Source organism: Sinocyclocheilus rhinocerous, unplaced genomic scaffold, assembly GCF_001515625.1.
Source record: "Sinocyclocheilus rhinocerous isolate Xijiao unplaced genomic scaffold, SAMN03320098_v1.1 scaffold1152, whole genome shotgun sequence".
NCBI lineage: Eukaryota > Metazoa > Chordata > Actinopteri > Cypriniformes > Cyprinidae > Sinocyclocheilus > Sinocyclocheilus rhinocerous.
Window position 1 is genome coordinate 295,986 of NW_015625590.1, and position 11,987 is coordinate 307,972.

Consider the following 11,987-nt stretch of genomic DNA (forward strand, 5'->3'; position numbering starts at 1 on the left):
TCAGCTTTGTGCCATCTTTTTTTTTTTTTTTTTTCAAAACTATAGTTTTAATTTCAGATTTGATACAAAGCAATGGCAATGTGATTTTTAACATAAATTGTAATAAGTTGCACAAATGCAAATCAATCAGTGATAGTTTATAAGGTCTATTGTGCAAGCTAGAAGAAAAAAAATGGTGCAACTCCGCCCTCTAGAGTTAAAAGTATAAACAAGCATATGCAAGACTGCCACAACCAGCCGTTAGCTTACATGTTTAAAATAGCATTAAAATCCATAAGAAAGTACATAGACAGCTGATAACATCATACATAGGCCTATAAATTGAGTATATCATATCAAAAGCTAAAGAAGATAATGTTACACTTGTGATAAATACTGTACATTGATCATAAAACATACATAATACTGTACATTGATCCCAAAACATACTTTCAAAGAAAGTTTTCAGACTCCATTTAATGTCCAAAATAGTTTCACGAGCTCCTGAAATGCAGAGCAGGTCTCTGTGGGCTGAGAGAAGTAGGCAAGAGTTTGGCGAAGGGAGCCAACGCCTCCGGGCACTGGGAGAATTCAGCAAGCTGTTGCCATGGTGACTGCGAGGGCCATCTGAATTTGCATACGCAGAGAAGGGCCCTGGTAAATAATTGATGAACGCCTGTTATTAGAATAAACTCATTTAAAGTTAATTGTACCTGGATGAGCCTTTATCTGTAAATTCTAGAGAAAAGAAAGGAGCAACTGTAAGCAACAGCGACAAACATCTGCCGCACTGCAAATAATCGACCCAACACACTCAGCTAGATGAGTGTGACTGTGTACTTTGTCTCTGTTGACCCACTTAACATGTTATTTCTCAATCATTTGCACAAGTGCAAACACTTTGGAGCATCTGTGCATATTGAGTTTAGAGTGCTTTAGTTCAACACGGCCTCTAGAAGATCAATTTCTCAAATAATTTTTGGGAAAAGCGGCAGCAAATAGCCATTAAGAGGGAAGCACAGAAAGCATTTCAAATAGTTTTGAACCAGTAGTTTAATGCCTGGAGATGGTGAGAACTTATCATGTGACTGATCAAAGCAGCTCTTTCAGCCTGATCTCATGTACGTCCAGTCAAAGTGCTTCAGCTGCCATCTGGAGCTCAGAGTCTCCGACCACACTGAGAGACATATTCCTGCTCCTCATCACAACACACAAACCCAGATCAACCCAAATCAAGCTCAATCTAACGCATGCTTTATGCTTAGTAACCGTGCCTTGAGCATGTCTTGGGTGTTTTAGGATGCCATTTAGATGTTTTTGAAGTCCATACTGAAATAAATAATTTATTGAAAAAAAGAAAAAAAGAAAATTTAGCTCCTGCTTCTGAAATAAAATTCACTTTTTATTAGATTTGTGTATTTGCTTGATTTTATGCATTGCTATAGAGTTACTCATATTTTCCGATTGATTTTCAGCTGATTGCTTTGTGGTCTTTAGTAGTGTTGTTTTAGAATTATTTATATACTATTACAGTATTTATTAATATTTTGAATTAGCTTATATTATTATTAGTTTAAATTTGATTAATTCTGTTATGTTTTTGTCCATTTTTAGTTTTTTTAACATTTCTATTTAGCTTTAATTTTTAATTTTATTTTTTCAAATTTAGTTTTAGTAATTGTAGTACTTCAGCTCAAACTTGTTTTATTTCAGTTAGTTGTCATTTCTAATTTTCATTTAGGGTTTTTCAGTTTAAGTTTTTCATCTAATATTTATATTTTATTCCAGTTTTATTTCAATGAACAAAACAATTTCTATATTCTATAACAATTTCTATCTTTCTGATATTCAGATTCTTATATATGGCCAAGTCTTACCAGTTTTTTTTCATCCACCAAGCAAAAAATCATAAGCCAGATCACTTAAAATTCCTCTCCTTAAAAAGCCTCAAAATTTAAGGTATTGTTCATGTCTGTAGCACAAATAAAATGTAATACTATAATAAATATTCATTTATAATAATAAATAATACAAAAACAATATAAAGCAAAGCTGATGCCTATGAATGCAGCATTCTCAGGGTTGAGGCCGGTGGTTGCTGTATAAAAGTACCGGTTCTTTCCGCTCCACTGATAATGGGGTCTTTCAGGGCATCTGTGTTCTCACCCTGCACCTGTCCCTCTAACTGCTCGCCTGTTAGCAAACAGAGGTATGGCTAATGTCTTACATCCAATCAGACAGATCAAATACTCCTAAAGGGCGGAGCTTACATCTCATCACCCTATGCATCGCAAAGAACCGGTGCCACTGACACTGCTCATATCTGGTTACAGCCAGGTGATTCTGTTCTTTTTCTATGGCCAGCATCGACACTCACACAAACGTTCATTGTTCAGCCTTCAAGATGGGAAAAGGAAATCAGCCATTGGCTCAGGTTCAACAATCAAGCGTTTGACACTCACAAAAGACACCCTCTGTCTCAAGTGACACATGAAGACGTCGGTGTTTGAATGTCCCTGGGCCTCGGCCATTGTCTGAATGGCAACGTTCATGCCAAGTCATAATTGAACTGCAAGCGAACGCATTACAGGCTAATTAGATGATATTTACATGCACCTTCAGATGAAACGCAAGGGAAATATGTGTTGGCGGATGAACATGAAGAACATTAAAGAAATAGGAAAGGAACATGACTAGGTAAATAATACCAGATCATAAAGCTCCTACCCACCTACTGGCATATTTATAGTAGTGTAGCACGGTTGCCAGAGAAACAAGCTTCTGTAGGATGTTCTTCAAAGAGATGTCTGAGAATGTTCTGTCAGAATGTTTCAGTACACTCTGGAATAACAGCAAAAGAGAATGAGTTACAACAAATCACTTATATTTTGTTATAAAGGTCATCAAGAATCGTTATTATTATTGTGAAAAACTGGTGCCACCAACATGCCACTTCACCTGAAATGTATTCGCATACACACTTTCTAGATTATTCTAGGTCATAAGCTAAATTAGTAATATTTCACAAACAGCTGTCTTTTATCTTCATATCTAAACTTTACAAAATACTGGAAACCATTTGAATGGTACACTCATTGTAAACTGCACTTTAAACCTATTTAAAACAAAAAGTGTTTACATTTTACATAATAAGGTTTATCAGTCCCACCAGCAGCATGACCTCATTTACATAAATGTACACCAACAAATTTGCAGTTCCATACAAGCAGCTTTACCAAGAAACCTAAAAGGTGTCCGTATACACTGATTTCTAGATCATTCTAGGTGATAACCTAAATTATTAGTAATATTTTACAAACTGCAGTCTTTTATATTCATATTCTCACTTTACAAAATACTGGAAACCATTTTAATAGTTCACATAGGCCTATAGTTACTTGCACTTTAAACATATTTCAAACAAATCAGCAGTCTTTTATATTTATTTATATTTATGTAACTTCTTTTTTAAATTAACTTACATAATAAGGTTTGGCATTCCCATAGCAGGCTCATTTACATAAATGTAGCTACGCCTACATACTGTATGGTGGCTTTGTATTTATTTATTTATTTAACAGGAAATAGTGCACATATTAAAAGCATCAGAGTCCGTCCATATTCTTCATAATGATCTATTCCCTAACAAGAGGCAATTTAAAAAAAAACAGATATATTACTTCGGTAGGACAGATGTAGTAGTCCTAGAAACCTGCGAATGGTCGAATGGTCCATTACAGAATGCAAATTACTAGTATATTATTCTGATAAAACGTTAATAGTTGCATTCTTCCTCAAAAGTATAACATGAGAAAGACGTCAGTGTTCGATGCGACTCAATTTATCCCAAAATAAAAACATGCGCAACATGTTGCAAGCCTCATCATCACGCATCATTTCCCACGGCCATAATAAACTTCTGTTATAAGCCTTCATGCAGAACAGAACAATTTCGGGGAACGGAGCTCAGGAAATGTGAAGGATAGGGTTCGAGTGATGAATATTTTATCCAAAGTGTGGATTTACAGAGGTGACAGATTAAACCTCTCCAAATGACAGTCTCCGATGTAAACGAATAGACGTACCTGTGAGGAGACGAGTTTTCTCGACTATTGCTCCATCCTAAAGTTGCTGCGGCTGGGGTAAATTCTCGCACTTGCCTCGAGGTATGCAGAGCCTCTGCCTCGTTACGACTGTCAATCAAACAAATAGAGAGAAGACGTAGCCCCTCCCATTTGTTAAGCCACTCCCATCGGTGCCCTCCAACTAGCGTGTTACTTGTATTTTCTGCTCGTCAGTCAGTGTGTGTCTTTACTGGACAACCATAAAGCCAAAATGTAATAGTTACAAGTTATTGTGTTAAATAATGCATGAATTATGTCCAGTCAGCCGTTAAATGTAGAAAAATAAACACTTGTCCAAACCTGAAGGTGTTTATTTTTATATAATGACCACACATTATACCACTTATTACACGCCTATTTAACAACAAATGCTTAGACATTAAATGTTGATGAGCTTAAATATGTTGATTATTGTGACATGCCAACCACAATGTGAATTTTGCCAAGCAATAAGATTACTCTTTAGAAAGATTAGAAAACATTAATTATTATTAATAATAATGTAACTCAGCTTGCTTTGCGCAAAGCTGATTTTAGCTGGTCGTCCAGCCTGGTCATGCTGTTCAGCAGTCTGGTTTTAGAGGGGTTTTGACCACTACTTTAGCTGGTCAGGCTGGGAGACCAGTTGGCCAACCAGCTAAAACCAGCTTGCCCAGGCTGAGATAGCTAAACCAGCAACTTCCAGCTTAAACCAGCTAAGACCAGCTTAGGCTGGTTTTAGCTGTTTTTTTGTTTGTTTGTTTACAGCAGGGTGGACTAGTTAAATAACATATTTAATACATTTTGCCATGCCTTTCTCAATTTTTCAACGTCTCTCTTAAAATATCTGTGTGAGCGGTTTCTGTTTTCTCTATATAAAAGTTTTATGCTATAATCGTTTCGATTATAACTCACAAGATGGTGCCACTTAACCGTTCTCGGGTTGGTATGAAAAAAACTAAATCACTGAGCGATACAGAAAAAGTTAAGTGTATGTTGCCATGAACAACTGTGAAATTAGCGGTTTTAATGCAAAAAAAAATATTAAAATCAATTTAAAAAGTAGACCAGAGTAGTTTTTTTTGTTGTTGTTGTTTTTTGGACAACGCACCTGTTTGTTTACTCTTGAATGCACATGTCCATTAGCTGGGCCAGACTGAAAAAAATGTTGTGTAATTTAAGCTATCACAACAATTGTTGTCACAGTTCAAATATGGCATAATAAATAATAATAATAATTCATTAAATTTATATAGCGCTTTTCTGGGTACTCAAAGCGCTTTACATGAAAGGGGGGGAATCTCCTCATCCACCACCAGTGTGCAGCATCCACCAGGATGATGCGACGGCAGCCATTTGCGCCAGAACACACACCAGCTTATTGGTGGAGAGGAGAGAGAGTGATGAAGCCAATCAGTGTATGGGGATGATTAGGAGGCCATGAGGGTCGGAGGCCAATGGGCAAATTTGGCCAGGATGCCGGTGTTATACCCCTACTCTTATGTAGGGGTGTAGGGGTAGGGGTATGTTGAAATATGGTATGTAAACGTAACATTGACAAACGGTTTTGGAGGTTTCGCTCTTTTTCTGTTCAAAGAGATTAGAGATGCACTTGAATAGCTTCCGGTGGCTTGACCAAGATGGTCGCCAAGTCGACTGACTTGTGGATTATACTCGTGATTAATACAGTCTTTATTATGGCAAACATTGCTGAGGAATGTCATGATTGAATAAATGTAGGATGTTATTAAGTCCAGCTCAATTTTTCATATTTACTACTCCAAGTAAAACAGTAGTAAAGCGTTTATATTTACAATATATATTTTTATTATGCAGAAACAAATGTCAAATAATTAAAATTGTATATTTTTTTCCAGAGAAAACAACATGCAACATTTGTTGGGATTTGTCTTTCTTTGTCACTTAATACACATTTACAATATTAAAAAAGGAATAACTCAACATATACATATGCAAAATACAAATATATGCCCACTGTTGGCTGTTGCAGTTTAAAAGTCAACCAAACCTCTGTCAATTGACAATTGTGTCTTAAAGGGGTCATATGATGCGATTTCATTTTTTCCTTTCTCTTTAGAGTGTTACAAGCTCTTGGTGCATAAAGAAGATCTGTAAAGTTGCAAAGACTAAAGTCTCAAATCCAAAGAGATATTCTTTATAAAAGTTAAGAGTTAGCCACACCTACCTAAAACGGCTCGTGTTTTTTTTACTTTAAACCGCATAAACACATTTCATTACACCAAATACACAAAATAATGTTCTTTTTAGCAGCATCATATGACCCCTTTAAGACACATCTCACCAAACAGATCAGTTTATGATCTGAAATGGACTAGCAAGTTTATAACAGATTCAGCCGTTTTAAATGCCTTTTATGATGTAACGTGAGAGCACAGTGTCAGGATATCTTGCACTTTATGTTTAATCTTAATGCTTTTTTATTATTGTCCAACCATAATATCTTTAGATATCTAATTGTAGGCCTTCATTATAGCATCTGATCACAATCCACGATTATTCATCAGTGAAGAGGCTCTACCAAGATATTGTCATTGTGCTCTAGCACTCCAAAAACTCTGTAGATCCACTACAGACAAATGCAACTTCCATAATATAGAACATCGTCACCTATACCTGCCATCTATGTCTAAGATAGATGTCTGTGGCAGTGCCGATCCTAGACTTCTGGGGGCCCTACGCAAAGCTGTGTCGGCGGGAGGGGGGAGGGTTGGTTGAGTGGTTATGAACGAATGAATGAAACGCATTTGTGCTTGAGAAACATTGTCTTTTCCACGGCTCGGTACGCTTTCAACTCATTTTTTTAGTCTCGAGCAAGACTGTACGACATTCACGTTACATGATTTGATTGATTTTTACTTAGAAAGGGCGACCGCATTAAAAGAAATGATCATTCATGTTTTCATAACCGCTGGTCAAATTCAAAAACGAAACTAAAATTAAATCATCTTTGAGAGCAAGGGGGCCCCCTGGTGTTTCGGGGGACCTACGCAACTTGCATATTTTGCGTATAGGGAGGATCGGCTCTGGTCTGTGGGTTGTAGTTGTGATGGCAGAAAGAAGACCTTGAGGGGTCCGTGTGGATAGCAGAGCTGGTGAGGCTCTTGCGGTCCTGTCTGAGTCTTGGCTGTCTATGCCAATGACACCTTAAAAGTTCCACCTGCTCTCTGAAGAAACTGGTGGTCAGAGTGTACAGGATGGGATTCAAGGCACTGTTGATGGGAAGGACAAAGATCACTACCCAAGACGTGATTGTCCCTGAGAGAGACATAAAATATAAAAGAGATTTTCCTTAAGTAAAATATATAGTGCATTCATTGTTTTATTTGAAATCTTTCATGTAGCTTTAGGACCAACTAACCTGGTATCTCAACTTCCAGCAGGGAGAGGATTTTGACCAGGAAAATGGGAATCCAGCAGAGGGCGTCAGAGAACACGATGAAGAAAAAGCGGTGTGCCATTGCCACATCCCTGTGCAGCCGTCCACGCAGCTCTGTGGCATTGATGCCAGTCTTATAGATGGAGTAAAACATGCTGGAGTAGGACACGCCAATGATGAGGAAGGCCACCAGGTTAAGTCCTACAAGCATAAACATAAAACTCAGATTGAACAACAGCACAAAACATAATGAAAACAGGTCAACGCCATCTTCTGTACTGTGACTAAGAGGTTTCTTAAGTGTGCCGCTAAGCATATGGCTTAATGTGCTGGAAAATAGCTTTCATCAGTTCAGTATGGTTGGTGCCGTGAATAATCGAGTGTCATCAGTAGTAATTAACAATATGTGGCACAAACACAAGACAGATATTCTTCAGAATATTGAGGTTGAGACAGCATTTCTAAGTTTTAAAGTGGCCATATTCCAGTTTTTTTTATTTTTATTATTTTAGCTTTCTCCACATTTGTTAGTCAAAGTTTACAGCATCAAAACAAGAATATATTTAGTTTTAAACTAGTCATCATTTAGTTTTACATGACATATACCACCCTGTTTCTGACCCTTAGAATGAAACAGGTGGTTTTTGCATACTATATCACCAAGAATATGTAAATGACATTTGTTATGATTGGCTAATTTCTATGCGTACATAATGAGTAATAATAAAAAAAATAAAAATAAAAAATAAAAAGTTTAGTGAAATACACTACCATTCAAAAGTTTGGGGTCAGCAAGCTTTTTGAATAAGAAATTAATACTTTTATTAAAATGATCAAAAATGAGAGTAAAGACATTTAATTTACCAAAGTTTTTTTTTTTTCTTCAAATAAATGCTGTTCTTTTGAACTTTCTATTCATCAAACAATACAAAAAAAAAAAACTTTGACAGTTTCCATACAGTATAACATACTGTATATTCCAGAACTTTCAACACTGACAAGAGAAAATGTTTTCTGAACACCAAATCAGAATATTAGAATGGTTTTTGAAGGATCATGTGACACTGAAGGCTGGCGTAATGACTGCTGAAAATTCAGCTTTGCCATCAAATGAATAAATTAATCATAAATATTTTAAAATATATTAAAATAGAAACAGTTATATTAAATTGTAAAAAATATTTCACGTTTACTGTATTTTTGATCAAATAAATGCAGCCTTATATAACTAATATAACTTATTTCAAGAAAATGTTAAATTCTCACTGACCTTAAACCTTTACAGCAGCAAATTCTTTTTTAAAAATCAGATAGTCCAATAGATGAGGGGGTCATATGTTATTAAGCTTGAGGATGTGACTTCACATTTTTGCAGCTTAGATGTAATGAATGGTCTTTGTGTACTGGGAAAGGGATTGGAGATCTGGACTGCAATAACTCTTTATTACAAAAGATCAAAAATATCTATTATACATCATATGTTTTTCACCAATGGCAGAACTCACCAAGAAAAATTCCAATGGAATATCCCTTTGCAATGGGCTTCTCCAGACCTTCAGAGTGAAGAGGGAAACACACTCCATTGTGTCCGTAATAATTCCCAAACATCTCCTCATTAAGCAGAGGCACTGCAGCTATAGAGATACCCAGCAGCCATATAGAGGTTAAAACGGTGAATGTTTGGCATTTGCTCGGTCGCAGGTGGCTGAAAGGAAAAACAATGACTAGGAACTTCTCCATGGTCAAATAAGTGAGCATCATGACGGAAACCTCAGAGGACAGCATAGCCAGGAAGCCGATGATACGACACTCCAGGCTGTCCATCCACAGCTTAGCATTCTTGTTGTACTCGCCACGGAACTTCACATCAAAGAACCCCACAAAAAAAAGATAGACCCCCATCAGGCAATCTGCACCTAGGGACAAATGAAGCATTGTGGTAAATAGCTATTACTCACTGGATGCCAGAAGTAGAACTCATTAATGAACAAGTAGCTTCCTAAAAGCCTCTGATTTATAATTTGGTCTTGCGCCAGAATGTTGGCGCTTTTCCTGCACATATAACATTTTATTTTTAAAAGACAAATCACAACACCAGCAGGCCAGAAATCAATTTTACGAGGCATAGCACAGGTTTGTGACCAAAGCACAAGTGGTACTGACATTGCAGGCTAAAATGGAAGTGTTTCCCATGACAAACAGGGATTAATGAAACCAGCTCAAGAACTCCAGCAAGAGTTAGATTTGATTACTGAAGCTGATTGTAATAGAGAACGAGTCCTGTGCGAATAGAATTGTTACAAGTTTATAGATTTCCCGTCCAATCACGACAGCCTTTCAAGGTGAATGTCAGGCAGGAGACTGTCAACAGGGAGACTCTTTGGTTAAAGGGGACTGACAGCAAGAGGACCTGGTTTTCAAATATCTCAGACATGCTCTTCCAGAACTAAATAATATTGTCAACTGCTGTTGCAAGTATCTGATTTCTGAAAGCATAAGGGGAGGGAGAGTTCTTTGACGAAACCCACATCATTTTTAAATGGGACATCGGAGGAAAAATTCACTTTTACAAGGTGTTTGCATATAAATGTCTTAGCAGTGTGTGGACACAACCAGCCTACAATAATAAAAATCCTTTTTTTTTTAATCCCCAAAAAACCTAAAGTCTCAATTATCAAGCTGTTTTGATTTTCTGAGCATACTGCTCAGGCCCGCCCACAACCGCTGACGGACTGTCCCGTATTAGCATATTTCCACCCTCAGTCAGTTGTACGCTGTCCGTCAATTCCGGCAAGCAGCTGTAGCGACAACAGTGTCTTGTAAGCAATGCAGGTATTTTGTAGTTTGATGTAAAAGTGAACATAAGAGTCTGCATTTTCTCCTGACATCAGAACCACTGAGGACACAGTGGATTAGTTTTGTTTTTGATAGTAACGCAAAACTGAATACACATAAAAATGGAAGAGAAGGTGTCAACTGCTGTTGCAAGTATCTGATTTCTGAAAGCATAAGGGGAGGGAGAGTTCTTTGACGAAACCCACATCATTTTTAAATGGGACATCGGAGGAAAAATTCACTTTTACAAGGTGTTTACATATAAATGTCTTAGCAGTGTGTGGACACAACCAGCCTACAATAATAAAAATCCTTTTTTTTTAATCCCCAAAAAACCTAAAGTCTCAATTATCAAGCTGTTTTGATTTTCTGAGCAGTATGACGGTAGTTGAATGTAAAAGTGAACAAAAGAGTCTTCATTTTCTCCCGACATCAGAGCCACTGAAGACGCAGTAGATTAGTTTTATTTTTTTTTCACCGAATACACAAAAAAATGGAAGAGAGGGGTGGAATGTGTGTTAGCTCATTATCATTTAAAGAGACATGCACCGAAACGGGTCACTGTGAACAGAGCTGGTTTTGACAAGTTAAAAAGGGTGTTGTTTTACACAATCATTGAGGAATTTTAACCAAAGTATATAAAGAATCATACCAACTTGTGGAAAATGGGCATCCGATGTCCCCTTTAAAGTAAATGGATAATTGAGATATAGCTTGCTATATGTAATCCTCGAGACAATTGAGAGAACATTATCAGTGCTAGAACACTTATAATTTGAGCACTCGGTGCCCTAGAAAACAGCTTGTTTTCAGGAGTGCCAGCTGCTTCTGTTTGCGTCACATTGGTTTCATGACAGTCAGCCAGTTATAGTAGAAATAAACCCCAAAACAGATGTATGTATGTGTGCTTTTAACTCATATAAAAAATATTTAGCGTTTAATATAATGTTTGAGTAGGTCAAATGGATACCTCTGGTACTCACAGCACAAAACCTTGATGCAGAGAGCATGCAGGTTGTTCTCAGCCCGCAGGACTGTCCGCATCCCGATGACAAAGAGGTTTCCAAAGCAGGTGATAAAAGCCATGACCCACACGGACACACGAAGAACCACATTAGCAAGCAGATCTTCAAAAGACGAGAGTCCGATGTGCAAAAACTAGCACATAACAGCACAAAATAGCACATGAACATATCACTACAAATTAGAGGACTAATTATATTTCAAACTAAATGAAAGCAGAATGAGATATTCACACGTAGGAGAGGTTATACATGGGGCGGAACATGCTTGTCTGGATAGTCTGATTTCGGTTTACACTTTCGGACATGTGGGGCATAAGAGCAGTACTGGAACTTCTTAAAATATCTGAGAAAAATGTAAATGTTTAAAATGAATATTTAATGAATACTTAAGTCATTTAATAATTTTTTTTAAACCCTGCTGGTAAATTACCATTCTGCAAGCAAAATATGTTTTTTTCCCATTTACTTTTATATATTTATTGTAATATATTTTTTATTATATTTTATTTCTTATATTTTATATTTTTATATATATTTTATATATTATATAATATATAAATTATATATTATATAATATAAAATATATATAATATATAATAATATAATAATATATATTATTATTAATAT

General features: G+C 36.5%; 1 protein-coding gene across 1 annotated transcript in view; it reads right to left on the reverse strand.

Moving 5' to 3' along the window:
• Positions 1 to 7,107: 7,107 nt before the first annotated feature.
• LOC107757108 (relaxin receptor 2-like) overlaps positions 7,108 to 11,987 on the reverse strand; it is a 17,441-nt gene continuing 12,561 nt past the window's right edge. The window contains exons 12-15 of the mRNA XM_016574489.1: positions 11,319 to 11,493; positions 9,006 to 9,416; positions 7,483 to 7,701; positions 7,108 to 7,379 (exon numbers count right to left, since the gene is read on the reverse strand). Of these exons, the coding sequence (XP_016429975.1) occupies positions 7,108 to 7,379; positions 7,483 to 7,701; positions 9,006 to 9,416; positions 11,319 to 11,493 (1,077 nt within the window). The remainder of the gene's footprint in view (positions 7,380 to 7,482; positions 7,702 to 9,005; positions 9,417 to 11,318; positions 11,494 to 11,987) is intronic.